The following is a 15,739-nucleotide window of genomic DNA, read 5'->3' as shown; positions in this document are numbered from 1 at the left end:
TCTGCTCTCCCGTTACACCTAGTAACAGGCAGCAGGCTTCGGCCTCCGGTGATAACACCCCAGGCTGTAGACTGAGCGCCTCCTAGAATACGCTCCATCTTGGAGACGGTCCACTTGCCACTCGGGTCCGGTGGCGTATATGAGGATCAAGAAGCAGCAGAACCATGGCGTACGAAGTGGTACATGTTCTCCTTCACGTCATGCCGACTCCGCGCTGGTGGATGCCAGATGTTGCAAGGATAGTGCAAACTACTGGATAGCCCGCTATCGTGGACAGAAATAGATATCGGGCAACTGACCCGCAACTCTATGTGACCATCAAGAAGTGGTCGAAATATGGCCAGTGTGTAGACCATATCGTTTCCTTCGCTCAGATAGGCAGATGCTAAGTAAAGAGCCAGCTGGGCAGAGTATCCATGATAAGAGCAAATAGCAAACTCAGGCGTGCTTTCAGCTCTGCTGCCGTGTATCGTGCGCTGCGCAACCTCGACTGCCACTATGCCCCGCGTTCTCCGTCTCGCCGCAGCACAACTCGGAGCAATTCATAGCACCGACAGTCGCACTCATGTAGTCGGACGCATGATCACTCTTCTAGAGAGTGCAGCAGCCGAAGAAGTACAAGTCGTACTCTTCCCAGAACTTGCGTTTACCACTTTCTTTCCGCGCTTTCTCATCAACGACGAGCAAGAACTGGAGTCCTGGTTCGAGCACGGGGATGTGACCACCAACACAGAGACACGCCCGCTATTTGACAAGGCGAAAGAGCTGCAGATCGATATCTGTGTCGGTTATGCAGAGGCCACGGACGAAGGGAAGCATTTCAATACATGCGTCTACTTCAGTGGACGTGAAGGCCGAGTATTGAGCAAATACCGGAAGGTTCATCTTCCAGGGACGTTTGAACCGTCGGATGATCCTAATGCAGTTCACCATCTCGAGAAGAGGTACTTCGAACCCGGCGACTTAGGTTTTCAAGCCTTTCGCGTCCCTGGATTAGAAGAGGGAGGGTCGTTGGTAGAGCGCGGAGACCCCATATTCGGCATGATGATATGCAACGATCGGCGCTGGGCAGAGTCCTGGAGAGTGCTGGGTTTACAAGGTGTTGAGATCGTACTGGTTGGGTTCAACACTCCGGCTTTCGGCCATCATACTCCTAAGTCCTTGGATCCAGAGGAGTCTGAGCGCATGGCTTTGTTCCACCACAAGTTAGTCATGCAAGCTCATTCCTATACCAATGCCACGTATTCGCTAGCAGCCGCAAGATCGGGGTATGACGACGGGAAGCACAAGCTCATCGCAGGGAGTTGCATAGTCGATCCGGAGGGGCAGCTTCTGGCGGAGGCTAAGACTCTGGGGGACGAGTTGGTTATTGCCGAATGCGACTTGGAGTTGTGTCGACAGGGAAAAGAAAAGATTTTCGCATTCGAAAAACACAGAAGAACTGAGCATTACGGGCGGATTACAGAGCAGACGGGCGTGGTCGAACCTCCGAAACTTGTGATGGCGGCAGATTTAGAAAGCAGCCAGGGAGGGGCTCAAGTACATAGGATGCTTGTTGACAGAGACAACTATGACCTTGACAAGACAATCTTGAAGGGTAGAAGCATGCGCAGAAGGACGAGACAGAGATCAGAGGCTCATATATAGACTGGAGAAAATGACATGAGGTGGTCTCTGAACCAGAGGCATTCGTTGATCGAGTTGCATAGAGGAGTCAGATCTAAGTGGGTCGGGCTAGTCAGCATTACGTTCATACCAGCCGTCTGTACCTCAGTATACATCGCCCCTTGCATTGGCCGCCAGTCTAAAGGTTACCGGTTACGTGCGAAACAGGTCTTTGGCCGTCAGTCTCGCCCTTCGACGTGCCTTGGAGTGTCAACGGCTCAGATGGTAGCAGTGAAGAACAGCAGTTTGAGTTCGCAACAGCCAAACATCCTCAGGCTTAGGCACGTATGTAGAGCTGATATGGAATTGGTATAAGGTAACCCTTCCTCTATGGATCGTTATGCGAGATGTAAAATACAATGGACGATAGCATTCAGACGACATGCAAGACATTAATGTAAATCCGTGAAATATCCATCTAACGCGTGTGATTTCAAAACCTGACGACACCATAGACCCTAGCACAAGAATAATGAAATGGAGAAAGCTATGCGGACGTCGACGCTTGAGCGAAAGCGATAGCCACCGTCTATACCAAGCAATTAGCGTTACTCAACAACACTGCCATGGTACTTAGAACACATACCTCAGAATGACTCAAAGACACCAAGACCTTCTCGATCTTCTTTGCCTCGGCCGCTTGTTTGGCATCACCATGAAGCTGGACCTGCGGCGCCCCAGTCTCGGGATCAGGTAAGATCTCTATATCTTTCATTGCAGCAGCAGCGCCTTTCGACGCCACACCAAGAGCCTTGAAGATAGCTTCTTTACCAACCCAACGCGCGGCAAAGGATGCCGGAGGGGACGGCTGCGAACGACAGTACTCCACCTCCGAGGGAGTGAAGTTGCGTTCAACGAAGGTAGGATTCCAAGATGGCACGGAAGAAATAAGTTCTATAGGACAAACAGACGTTATAATTTCATTACGACTGAATTGCTAGACGTGACTTCGTACCTTGGTCGACACCTACTCCGGCGACAGACCCAGTAGAGTTGAGCAACTCGGACACGGTCTTCACATTCGACACATCCATCGGTGGCTTTGTGTCCAGCTTGGCCGAGAAAGAGTAACTACTGCTCTTAGAATCGAATGTTGTCCGGGCCATCGGGTTCATAAGCACTGGAGCTTCAAGGTCCTTGGAGTACGGGGGACCATCTTTGATCTTCACCAACGAATTCCTAATCATCATGTCGCTCATCGCCTTATAGCATTGCAGAGATCGGAGGCGATTGCGAGCCTTGTAAGACTCATAGGTAGATGGTTCAAGAGCGCCGAACAGATAGCGAGGATGGACGATGAGAGCGGTACCACCAACTTGGCCGAATCCGAACGACGACTGACACTACGTCAGACCAAGTACAAGAGACTAAGGAAGACATGCTTACCATAACACCGGCGCGGATGCCATCAGTGTGAATGGATTTCGAAGGGAAAAGTAGCAAAGAGTACTCCTGGAAAGCAGAGTCCACGTTGCTACACAGACATCAGCAAGTTCCAGAGCAGCCACAATACGAGGGCACATACTCGTTATTACGATTCCCGGGAACGATGCCAGAGGCTACGCTTTGCACCAGTCCAATCACCTGCCATGCTGCTGAACCACCCTTTGCGTGGCCCACTAGACTCTTCTGAGCCATGATGGGTACAGCGTTCCCTGGAGTCCTTCCGATCTTAGTTAAGACATCGTTCCAGATATGAGTCTCATTCGCTTCCTATGGCAAAAGTGAGAAACGAAACGACGAGGTAAACGGCATATCCTTACATTCGCGCCCGTGCTTGTGCCGTGAATGGACAAGACACCGATATCATCGGCCGTCAAGCCCCACACAGCCAACGCCCGTCTCATCGGTGCCACGCGAGGGTCAGCCCCTTGCAACATACCGTAAGTGGCAAGAGCGTCCTTCTCTTGACGGGCAGCCTCCTGCTCAATGTCGGCGACGCGGCTAGCAAGATATTCTTCATTCACGTCCTCGCCGTGCTCCTTCCTGAACTCCACTTCGGCGCGAAGCAGTTCATGCTCGTTGGATAACCACTGCGAGATTTGCTTACGGCGGAAGGCGAGTTGACGAGAGCGGTATGTTACGTCCAGCATGGGAAGAGGATGTTTCGACGGAACCTCTCGGGCAACGGTCAGAGCACCTCGCCCAGGAGCTGGCACGGAACGGCCAGCCTTGTCACTAATAACATCTCAGTCATCTACGTATGGAATGATACCAAGCGGACTTACGTGGACGTCGACGTGAAGGCGACAACAGCACGGATCGGTGCTCCTAACTCCAACGCGGTTCTCGCACTCATTACTACCTGCACTCCGGAACCCTGAGCTTCCATGAACTACAACGGGTGACCAATTAGATCAGGTGAAGTTCCATGCAGACATTGCACGGTCACTTACACCGGCGCGCGTGGTCGTGGCTGGCCTAGACATTTCGGTGGGCTCTCGACCCATAGCGAACTCGGTCTCGGCGTTACTGGTAGCCTTCATGTTCGCAAACTCGTAGGACCCTTCCTCGCTCATGTCATCAAAGCCTCCGGCAAGCATAACTTTAGCTTTTCCAGAAAGGAGCGTGTCGCAAGCGATCTCCAGAGATTGAAGGGCAGTGGCACTAGATTTCGGCATGAGAGACGATCGTCTCAAGAATGGAACGGGACGTACCAAGCACCCACGGGGATCTTGATAGGCCCACTCGACGATAGCAGCAAGAGGTTGATCCAACCAGCAGTGGTATTAATGAACCTATCATTGAACGTGAGTAACGGATACCTAGGGATATATTGAAGTGCTCACGTCTCTTGCAGGATATCGTTCTGGACTTCCTTCTCTTCTCGTCGGTCCTTGAACATCTTTTGCAGACTCTCTACACCACCCATACCACTGCCAATACTCGACCCCACCTCCGAGGGATGCACGTACTGATACAATTCGTAGGGATCGGTGATACCCGACATATTTAGGGCCTCGGCAGCGGCCACAAGTGTCCACAGAGTGCACCGGTCTACTTGAGCGATGATATCTTCAGGAATACCATACCGGCCCGCATGCCAACCGGTTGGCAGTTGACCAGCGACGGAACGGCTAAACTTGAAGGCCTTCGGAACCAAAACACGCGTCCCCTTCTTGAGCTTGACGAGCCACTGATCGCCTTCACCAGCCCACACGTCACATTTATCTCCGTGCTCGAACTTGAACTTCTCCGCCTCAGCGGCCGACACTTCAAAGGGCTCCAGATCATGAAGCAGCTCAATTTCCTGATGGAAGACCTTCTTCTTAGGGTCATACCCACGGAACAGTTCAGGTTCTATTCGAAGCAATTAGCGTGTGATGGCGATGGAATTATACGAATATTTACCGATGAGTCGAACGCCTGCGTGCGTAATGATATCCTTTTCATACTTGGCTTTGACGTCTTTGTCGTCCACGGGCTCTCCGCTCTTCGCGTCAACCCAGCCAACGTGCAGAGAGCCGTCGGGCAACCGGCCATCGAAATGCTTGATGTACCCCATCATCCAGGCCATCTCGATACAGCCTTCAAGCGTGAGCTCTCCTCTTGCCTCCATCTCCCAACGAGTCCTTGAGCTACCCCAAGGTCCTACTTCGCCGAATCCAGTGACGACGATAACTTTGTCAAGGTCGATCAGACCACGCAGCTTGGCGACATCCTCCAAGGAGTCGGCGTCCTCAAGAGTCGGGAACTCGTATCGGAAGTTGGCTCGAGGGGTGACATTGACCGTCTGCAGAACACGCTCTGCTTCAAGGCCATGGGTCACTTTGAAATCGGCGGCATTGTCCCGAGCGATGGCACGGCGCAACTGGCTCTTCTTGTTGATATCCAAGCGGATTCGCGTTGTCAATTCAGCAAGGTCAGGGAGGCGATCCATGCCTCCGCTGAGATCAGCCCAGATTGGTTCGACTTGGGTAATGCTGAACAAGAGAGGATGCATCAAACCCAGGATATTGAAGGCCATCTCCTTCGCCGAGAAGGTGCGGACACCATGACGCTCCACTTCTTGAGCGACCATGCTTGTGGCCTCCATGAGGCCGGTACCACGAGTCCATCTACATAACGTGAGTAAGACAAGACACTAAAAGATGGTTCACTTACCCGATAACAGCTCCGGACAGGCCAAGATATTCTCCCCAGCTCTCGGAATTCCATCTATTGAACAACGTCTCGAGGGAGATCTTCGATTCCGAATACAGACCGTCATTTCCGAACAGCCCGTGGTTCGGTGACAACGGTAGAATGACTTGAGTAGGGCGCGTGACGATGTGCCGGCTTGCTTTCTTCACCTTCACCGCACCGAGTAGTCTCAGGAGGTTGACCAACATGATCCTGTGGGCGAGCTCCGACTTGTCGTCCAAACTATCAATTTCGCGACCATTCTCAGGGATGGCAGCGAAAGGCAAGATGTAGTCCAGATCCAGACCAAGTGTCTCGTAGACATAGTCGACAAGAGCGTGTACGTCCTGTTTGGAGCCTTGGTTGAAGGGTACAACTGTGAGAGCCGAGCCTCTGCTCCCGAACCTCTGGAAGATCCCTTGATAGTATTCCACGGTGGAACGGTTGTACCGCGAGGTAGTGATCACGACGTGTGCACCACCGGAGAGCAAGCCCTTGACGATCTCTACTCCAATGGAGCCTTTGCCGACGCCGGTCAGAAGGGCATTCTTATCCTTGAAGGTGGTTCCAGACGTCGCAATTTCGTGCAAGACGTCGAGATACACGCCAGTTAGGTTGCTGCTATATTCCCAAGTTGTACCAACCTTCCGCTTCAAGTGCAGAAGCGGCACCTTGTCGGAAGAAACGGACGCGATGCTGGAAACTGAAGGACGAAGGAACTGGGACGACGAGCGTCGCTTTCTCGGTGCACCAGTAGTGCGTGGCCGTGCGTCGGAGCCTTTCCGGAGTGAGCGGACCACGCCTTCATACAGAGCTTTGATACGATTCTTTTGCTCCTCCGTAATCTCAGGCTGAGACTTCACCACGTTCCATAGTCGGAGAACGTCGTCTTGAACCTTCTGGATGTTGAGAGATCCCGCTATCGTGTCACCGCTCGCCATCTCCTCCACATACGCTTCCAACTTGCGGACGTTCTCGCGCACTACCTCCTTGTAAACGATGTCACCCTTGTCTGTGACCTCGGTGTGCGGAGCCGTAGGGAATGTCACTGGAATTAAGAGTCAGCTGCATACGTAGCAGGGAGGCTCGAGACACTTGCCATCCTTGTATCTCGGCGGCTGTCCCACAACTTCCAAGCAGTTGTCGATCAATTGCTGACCGAATTGCTTCGCAAGGGCGTACGTCTCGCCGCGAGTGGGATCGCATCGATCAATATAGTACTGCATATAGTTTATGAGCTCAGGATCCGCTCGGTTCATGATAGCAATGCAGCGAGCAGTGATCTCGCGGTCTATCGCAGTTAGGCGACCGAAGATGATGTCGTAAAACATCAACAATGCATCTTGACGAACCCAGTTCCATGACGAATCGAAATGACGCGCTTTCAGAGGGTCGAAGACAGGTTGAACTCCATCTAGATAAACATCTCCATGCTCCCTGACGATGTTGTCCAAGCGACCTTGGAGCACGGCAGAATTCGCTTTCTCCTTGTCATATGCAATTTCGCCCGCTCTAGGATCTCGCTTCAAGTATCGCATGAAAACCTCGATCTGTTGGGACACAAATTGATCTTGTTCACTCCGGAATTTGAGGAACTCCTCGCTGTTGATGACGGCGCCGCCACCGCCTCCACCACCTCCGCCACCAGCCGAAGCAGCCGAAAGAGATATGCCAGAGCGCTGTGCGTATACCGATACAACAGAGTCCAACCAGGTCTTCGCTTCTGCTTCAGATCCCAGGCGTTTGGGCGGCTCCATCGTAGTACCCAAGAGGAGTACACCGTCTGCTCGCGCCGGTCCAAGTCCCCAGCTCTTCGCAAGGTACGACTTGATCGCAGAGATGTTGAAACCTCCCGGCATCTTTCCGCCCACCAGTCGAGACACTAAGCCCGAGGTATATTTGCCCAGAGCGCCAGAGTGGCCAACGGCGAGGGCTGAGCTGAGCTCCTCGAGGGACAGTTCCTCGCCTTTCTCGGGAGCTGATGAGAATTCCAGTTGAAGATCGCCCAAGATCTCGTTCTGCAAAGTACTCTTTCCCCCGACAAGATCCTTGATGGACTTGGAAAGCGGCACCTCGTCAATCTTCTTCTTCAGCTTCTGAGCAATGACTGTAATCAAGATTTCGGACGCCTTCAAGGGGACATCCTCGATGCTGGCAGCTACTGATGGGGGGGCAGCGGCCGGCGCGGAGACCAGCGCGGGAGTGGACGCAGAAGGAGCAGGTTCCGTAGCAGTAAAATCCGCGTTTGATTCTTCAACAGAGACGGCTTCCGGCTCGTCTTCGTATTGGTAGTAGATCTCCTTAGCATGTTTGGCGTGACAGAGGATAGAACGAGAGCGACCGACAGAGTCATCTTCAGCCTCGTACTTGGCTTTCAGCGTACGAGTAGCCATGCCGGTAAGAGTTGGTGAAGGCCCGATCTCAATCAAGCGCTCGAATTTATACTTCGCGAAGAAGATATCCTGGGTCTCGATCCAACGCACAGGAGATGCGAATTGGTAGGCCAGAAGTTCCACGAGGATAATATATGCTAGCTTTTGCCTCTGCTCGGGACTGTCCCAGTGCTCTTCATCCCACTTTCTGAGAACCTTGTCGAGGCGAGGCGAGGAAGTCTGATCGTAAATGAGTTGGGCGTAATCCCTCGACACTTCGAATGGCTTCGCGACGAGGTTAGGAACATATTTGCCCACGAGCATGTCAGGGTTGAGGTGGGTTGCATCGATCTTCTTTGAGAGATCTATTGGAATGTAATGAGATGGGTGAATTTTGCGGCCGATGGACTACTCACATGCACGGAATGGCATCACGCCTGCCCAAAGATAACGAGAGTGGAAGGGTACATCAATACCGGGGAGAGGGATGGTCGCAAAGCCACGTTCAAGCTGAAGATATCCCTGGGCTTTTTGAAGCTCCAGCGCTTTCGCGTAGCAGTTGTCTACAATTTCGCCCAGCATTTCCTTCACTTGTTCAATAGTGAAAGTCTCAGTCAACTGGGAGCGGGAGTCAGGACAGAATATGGATAATGGCTAAAAGAAGTCCATACCTTAGAAATGTCGATCTTCTGGACCTTGAGGTAATTTAATACATTCGTGACCGTCTGCAAGGCCACCAGTTCGCCAGCACAGACGTATTGTTGACCCTACATGGAGTCGCAGAGTGAGTGGAGTTATGAAAAAAATGCGTGAAGCAATCATACCTCGACATTGTAGTTGACGATCTCCAGTAAGCATCCAGTACGTTGCGATATGGTCTCAACAACTTCACGCAGTGCCGCATCCGTGAATGTCTTGCTGATCCTGCTGGGATTGACAGCACACATAGCATAATTCGAACGATTCTCAGCATCACGCTCGACCGCTCGCTGCATGGTGATTCCACGGTAGAAGACAACATCAACGAGGGACGAGATCGGGAGGACATCAGCAATGGAAGCCAAGGCGGAATACTCTCCTAGGGAATGGCCCGCAAAGGCACAGTCTTTCTGAACGAAGCCCTTGGCCCGCATGTCTTCAAACGCAGCCTTCTCCGTTACGACGAGGGCAATCTGGGCGAACTGCGTTGCGAACAACAAACCAGACGGATGACTGAAAGTGTAGCGCTGGGTTCGGACATTAATGTCCGCGAAGAGTGGCAAAGTCTTGATGTTGCCGTCTTTGTCCATTGTGTCATAGGACATCTCCATATAACGCTGACGGATTGCCTGGCCTCTGATACCACCGAAATGGATCGTCTTCTCCTTCGGGTTGTTCTTCACGATCTCAACAATGGAGAAGCCGTAGACGTCAAGCAGATGTGCGTCAGCGGCATCCCAAACGGCACGAGCAGCAGGAGAGTTGTTATACAGGTCCATACCCATTCCGGGCTCCTGGGAGCCTTGACCGGTGAACACGTATATAGTGGTGGGCTGGGCAACTTCGGCAGTGCCCTCCAGGACCTTCTCCCCCTGCTCGTTGATTGTCTCAACCTTGATGACTAGGTTGCCGGCCCGCATGCCTATGTGGCGAAGTTTGACCTGCAAAACGTCTCCGGGGAGCACCATTCCTACGAATGCAACATCATAGCTAGGGGAATATCAGCGCGAACCCGGTCAGAAGATGCGCGAAACTGCACTTACGAGATGACTCTCTCGGGGCGACCTTGAGCGGCGACATTCTCCACGAAACGTCGCGTTGCTGCACTTGACCACATCCCGTGAGTGATAGTACCAGGGAGAGCCGCATAGTCAGAGAAGTATGGATTGATGTGGATAGGATTGAAGTCGCCCGAGACAGAAGAATATGGCTCATTGCTGGAGGGGGCGATGAAGGTCGCAGGAATTGGACCAGATGCCATCGTATATCCTTCATTCGGAAGAGGGGTCATCAATCCCTGCGGAGTCCCCGATCTCTGAAGATAGGCGACAACAGGATTGCCAGGGCAGTCTTCCTGCTCAAATTCAACAGACGCGACTTTGACGAGACGCTTGATTTGGTCGCGGACGAAGACATCACCGGACACAGAGACTGAGGAACATGATGTCTCGTTCTTGAATGTAACCTCAGACTTCACGCGGAAGACCAGCGCGGTGCCAGCCTTCAGAGGTTTCGAATCGTCACCCCACTCGAACCATTCCTTCGATAGCAGCACAGCAACGTCCGCTTCGGTAGGGAGGTCGACCACGTAGTCAGGCTCTTCGACAATCTCAAATGTGTTCTGGAAGTCCAAGAAACGACCGCGATAGAGGAAGGAGGATATGACCTCCACTACACGCTGTCCGCCGCGTAGGACGTAGCCTGACACCTTCACGACCTTACCCGCGTTCGTATTCCGGATGGAAGTGATGCCCGCTTCGGCAGTACAGACATCACCAGCCCGTAGAGGCTCCGCACCAGCCACCATCTTGAAGCCGTTGGACATGTGTACCAGCTTCAGGAGGTCACCATCGATGGCGGCAGGGAAGATGGCTTTCATGATAGCCTACAGCAGATGACCTTAGCATTCTTCCGCAGAAGACTGGCTGATGATGGCGACTTACCTGCCAGCCCGTGACGATGGCGAAGTCCATTGGGGCCATGACATTCTCCGTCCTTGCGGGCTTGAAGCTTTCAGTTTGGTTCCCAACTACCGCGCAGAAGCGCTCAACATCGCTCGAAGAGATAGTAACTTCGGGGCTGGTAAAGCGCTCTCGGACATCCAAAGCAGGCATTTCCGAGTCATCGCCGAACCAGAGCTTCCAGTAGAAAGACTTGATGCGATGGTTGCGGTCGGACATGACCTCATGGATGGGTGCGTAGCCCATGGAAGGAACGTAGTTGAATTGGAGCTGAAGAGGAACCGCAGTGTCGCGGCGGTCTTCGTAGATCACGACTTCAATGGCCTTGTCGGAAGCGTTATACCGAACCTCGACAGCCTTGAAAAGTTCCTTATGCTTCCCATGCGACCGAGCCGCGCCGTGGGCGGTAAGGGAAACGGGAACATGGTCGTCTCCCAATGTCAACGTCACAGTCTGACCCACTCGAGGCGTGAAAAGACGCTTCATGGGATTGTCAGCGTAAGACGGGCCCTGGACAACCAATGGAGAGGTGAGCAGAGCCCTCAGCCAAGTAAGGCGGGGTCCAGCAAGGAACTCAAGCCAAGCCGCCTTGTCAGGCAGGCTGGAGCCAAAGCGGAACGTTAACTTGTTGCCGTCCTCCTCGCACTCCAATCCAGCAATGTCTTGACCTCTAGTCGGTGGGGCGAGGTAGTCGACCGTCGGGACTTTGTTGACATCGCCATCATATCGACGCTCGAGAAGCTTTGACACAAGTGACGCCGTAATGTTGTCTAGCATCTCCTTGATGGGCTCATCCTTCTTGGTCGAATGCTTGACGGCAACAGGACCTTGGAGAATACAGACACGCTGAGGGTCCTGGTCGAAGACCGCCTCAATGTCTTCTGCCTGCCATAGGGAGTCCTAAGGGAAATGAAATTAGGAGACTAATTGCACTAAGGAGCGATTGGGCGTACCTTCTTGAACCACACTTCGAAACTTGCGTCAAGGACCGGGATGAAAGGCACTGGCTTCTGGCCAGGGCGTTGCGAAATGGCAAGGAAGTAAGCGCTATCCTCCGAAGCCAAGAGCTGTTCCTTCGCCAAGGGATAAGTATTGAAGAACTGCTCGAGGAATGGCGCGGGCTCGTTGAGGGAAGAGTATGACTGCAGAATAGAGGGCTTCAGGCCTCCGTTGACACCAGCGAAGCGTTCCTCCACGCGACGTAGCCAGTCACCAGTGAGGTTCCGCAATGAAGGATCGACCCACCGCGACTCGTGCGCAACGTACATCAGCCGTACCATCCTAAGCGCGACCTCCTCGTAGGTCATGTCGCCTAGATCCTCTGCGACGCTGCCATCCTTCTTCCATCCGAACCACGGCTTCTGGAAGTCCTTGTTCAACTTAGCGATGACCTCCGCGCGACGCTCCTTCAGCCAGGTGATGCGCTTCTCCTTCGGCAGGGCAAACACCGTGTCGTCGAACTCTTTCCACAACTTCACACCTCGAGTCGCAATCTTATGGATGGGCTCACCGAGCTCGGAGCGAACAGTCAAGATCCCGCCCGTCTCCTTGCTGTAGGTGCCTTCCCACTGAGCATCGTCGACACCCGACGCAGCTACAATCAGGTCCTTCACGGACGAGCTAGTGTGCGCCTCCTTCGCCACCATGACACGGCTTGCGAACAAGAACCCATCGAACGGCATAGGCTGCACGCCGTAAGCCACGGACCAATCACCAGTGAGGTACGGCCAAATGTCGTCGGCCCCACCGAATCCAGAGCCGCCAACCAAGATGATATTCTCGTGACGCCTGATGGCGCCGTAAGTCGCCAGTACGGGCTGGTGGAAGTCCTCGCACGAATGATGGCCTCCCGCCCGACCACCTGTCCATTGCATGATAATAGGGAAGTCAGGATTAGCAGCGGCGATGCTGATAACTTGGCGTATGCCTTCGACGGAGCCGGGCTTGAAGGCTACGTGCTTGATTCCCGCTGCCTTCAGGCCATCGATGATTTCGGCCGCCTTCTCCGTAGACGGAATGCCAGCGGCGACACAGAAACCCTCAATCGGGAGGCCCTCGTGGCGCATATCCTGCCACAGAGGGTACTGGAAGTTGAACTGCCGGGGATTAATGTAGAGGGCGTTAAGCGTGATACCAACGCCCGCCGGGATGTTCGCCTGGATCTCTGCAACCTTGGCACGCAGCGCATTCGCGTTGTAGTGGCCTCCACCAGCCAGCTCGATGTGATAACCAGCGGAGAGGACCGCGCTGACGAAGCCTGCTTTGACAGTGGTCGGCGTCATGCCCGCGACCATGATGGGAGGCTTGCCCAAGAGGCGGGAAAAGGGCGTGTCGAGGTGAATCTGACCATCACTGCAAGAACGTGAATTAGCTTGTTTCATATGTTTACCACTGGGACAGCAACATACCTGGTTTTAACCAGAGACGGCGCCCACTTGGTGCTCCACCAGTCCTGGTATTTGATACTCTTCGTCTCGTACAGCTCCGACACCCCTTGACCCTTGTCACCGAGTACGATCACCCTGACACCGCGCCCTTCGAGGTTGCGGGCAGTAAGCGGGCCGATACCGCTCAACCCACCGGGGCCGAAGTCCACGGCATGAGTCGCGTCATTTGGGAAACCGGTTGCGACCGTCCAGTGGATCGGCTGGGTGAATATTTGCTCGCAGAGAGACTTGGTGATCGACTCGCTCTGTCGCAGATCAGAGCCTGTAGAGAGGATAAGTAAGGTGCGACGGTCAGGATATAGTACCACGAACCATCTTCCGTATGGTACACGGGAATTCCCAATTCCTCTCCCTTCCACAACTCCTCGCCCGCTAAATCCTCGCTGCACATCCTCTCGGTGACGCCCGTCAGGTAGGGGCTGTGATACGGAACATTGACGACGAGGAACCGTACTGAAAATACGGGCTTGCGCTGGGAGAACGGGATTTTGCTCTGGTCCAGCCCGCTAGGCGCGCGCACCTTGCGCAGGTGCGTCACTAACCCGTACAGAGCTTTCGCAGGGCCGGTAACCACGAATGCTTTGGGACCGTTGTGCAGCGAGACGTATAGCTTGGAGTTGTCGGCGAGGTGCTTGTTCGTCTTGTTGATGTGCACCTCGAGGTCCTTCAGGGAGAGACCGGTTACCGCGAGCATGGGCGAAGGCGCGCCCTCGCCGCCCTCAATGGAATCTTGAACAATGTGCGGCTCGAGCGCAACCACCGGGAACGCTTCTTGGCCACGCAGGCCGCAGAAGAACAGCCATTTCAAGGCTTTGCGAGAGTTCTCGTAGAACGACTCTAGCGTCGTTGAAGCGGCTATGGCAACGGCAGACACGACACCTTGTGAGTGCCCGGTGGCACCCTTCAGCGCGTCCCGCAGCTCGCCAGGACTCAAGCGGGATGTCCGGCATACAACGAAGTACTGGGTGAGTTGCGTCAGGCCAATGAGAGGCAACGACAGGGGGATCGACGCGAGGTATGCGGTGGAGGGTCGCGTCGCGCTGCCATCGAGCCAGGAGACTACGTCCAAACCATGTGTGTAGAATGCCGTGGATTCAGAGGCTGCTGCGAGGGGAAGGAGGACCTTGCTGGTCACGTCTGCCAGGAAGGGGGCCACGTAGGGCTTGTACATATCATAGAGCGCTTGGAGCTCATCGAAGTAGACTTCATTAGCGCCCTGTCCACCGAACAAGGCGTAGATAGATGCGCGGCCCTCCTTGGCCGCGGAGAATAGTGCTGAATTAGACGAGCGCGGGATGTCGCTGACGCTCTGCGCCTCGAGAGCTGCGATAGTCTGGTAGTAGGATGCGATTACGGTCCTGCGGGAGTCGGTATCGTACTTTGCGGTGAGCGTGTGGATGTCCTTGTCGCTCAGGTAGGACGCAGTAAAATGCTTGAGCGCGTGGAAGAGCACGGACGTGCGTGCCTTCTTCGAGTCGCACTCCTCGTTGAGCTTCTGGGCAGTGAAGCCAAGGAAGCGGGCGAACAGCTCGACCGTCGCCTCTATCTCGTTCTCGAGCTCTATGGTGTTGTCTATGGCGTCCTGGGTCTTTTGGTGGTGCACGAACTCGTCTCTGAGCACCTCGGCGGCGATCCACTGGTCGGTCTCGGTAGACACTGGGATCGTTAACTGCCCGACGCGTCAGCAAACGCCAGCAACCCGTCTTAAAACAAACAACTCACTCTAATGGGCCCGCTATGGATGACGACGGGGCGTATGTGTATCTCGTGGTCGTCGTGGCGAACGGCATGGCCGTTGGGTGCAGTCATGATGGTCGGTGTCGTGTCCACGACGTACAGGGCAACCGACAAGTACTGTTACGGTGCCAGCGACCGCTCTGCAGTATTTTTTATACGAGCCTCAGTCTTAGCGCCCCCAGCCCCAAACTTTTTGGCGTGGCCCCAGGAATGTCCCGGTATTATTAATCACGTGATAGTACGGCCGTCAACGCCGGTCAAATCTAGGGTGCGGTGTAAAAGTCGCTCATTATTTACACTGTTATAAACTGCTGTTAATAACAGGTTAATAACATGTTATTAACAGACCCCTCTAGGCAAGGCCAATTTGGGTGTTAAAAACCCCCCCTATCGGCAGCCTGGAATCCACCATGCACCGGTAGAGGACCGTACCCGTAAGTCAAATATCACTGGGACATCATGTTGCAAAGACCCCCTAATGTACTTCAGCTTGCAAAGTGCACGTCAAACAGCTCCCGGAGAGTGCAGTGGAGGCCTACCAGGCATTTTAAACTGCAAAAGTGTTTTTAACAATGTTGATATGTCTTTTTAACATGTAATTAACCCGTTTCAAACTAAATGTTATTAACTGTTAATAACCCTGTTAAAAAGGGCTTCGGAGCGCGCCATGTTATTAACATATGTTACAAAGTCCTGACGACTTATTCACCGCACCCTAGTCAAATCGCGGTGATTG

At 53.6% G+C, this 15,739-nt stretch overlaps 2 protein-coding genes across 2 annotated transcripts; one reads left to right on the top strand and one right to left on the bottom strand.

The window, feature by feature from the left end:
- Positions 1-498: 498 nt before the first annotated feature.
- Positions 499-1,946, top strand: GLOTRDRAFT_95544 (carbon-nitrogen hydrolase; the record flags this gene model as incomplete). The annotated part of the gene is made up of 2 exons (XM_007870763.1): positions 499-1,597; positions 1,834-1,946. The coding sequence occupies 2 exons, from the start codon at positions 499-501 to the stop codon at positions 1,944-1,946; spliced, it is 1,212 nt and encodes a 403-aa protein (XP_007868954.1).
- GLOTRDRAFT_112049 (uncharacterized protein) lies at positions 1,906-15,182 on the bottom strand. The gene is made up of 22 exons (XM_007870762.1): positions 14,989-15,182; positions 13,579-14,935; positions 13,228-13,528; positions 11,773-13,171; positions 10,802-11,719; positions 9,902-10,743; positions 8,984-9,848; positions 8,831-8,926; positions 8,576-8,777; positions 6,887-8,524; positions 5,770-6,835; positions 5,017-5,723; positions 4,455-4,965; positions 4,323-4,403; positions 4,062-4,272; positions 3,894-4,000; positions 3,429-3,843; positions 3,191-3,378; positions 3,052-3,139; positions 2,621-3,002; positions 2,252-2,559; positions 1,906-2,194 (listed from the first exon to the last, which is right to left on the bottom strand). Exons 1-22 carry the CDS (start codon positions 15,073-15,075, stop codon positions 2,153-2,155), a joined length of 11,811 nt encoding a protein of 3,936 aa, XP_007868953.1. The 5' UTR covers positions 15,076-15,182; the 3' UTR covers positions 1,906-2,152.
- Between the last annotated feature and the right edge of the window lie 557 nt (positions 15,183-15,739).

The sequence above is a fragment of the Gloeophyllum trabeum genome (genome assembly GCF_000344685.1).
Source record: "Gloeophyllum trabeum ATCC 11539 unplaced genomic scaffold GLOTRscaffold_00012, whole genome shotgun sequence".
Classification (NCBI taxonomy): domain Eukaryota; kingdom Fungi; phylum Basidiomycota; class Agaricomycetes; order Gloeophyllales; family Gloeophyllaceae; genus Gloeophyllum; species Gloeophyllum trabeum.
The sequence above is the reverse complement of the archived record's forward strand: the minus strand, read 5'-3'. Positions and strand labels throughout refer to the sequence as shown.

What these genes read in the sequence shown, in the direction of transcription:
- GLOTRDRAFT_112049 (XM_007870762.1), bottom strand. Translation starts at nt 15,075, where the DNA reads ATGACTGCACCCAACGGCCATGCCGTTCGCCACGACGACCACGAGATA. An exon ending in CGTGTACCATACGGAAGATG is followed by an intron (nt 13,529 to 13,578) that starts GTTCGTGGTACT and finishes TCCTCTCTACAG; the next exon opens with GCTCTGATCTGCGACAGAGC. An exon ending in GCACAAGCACGGGCGCGAAT is followed by an intron (nt 3,379 to 3,428) that starts GTAAGGATATGC and finishes CTTTTGCCATAG; the next exon opens with GAAGCGAATGAGACTCATAT.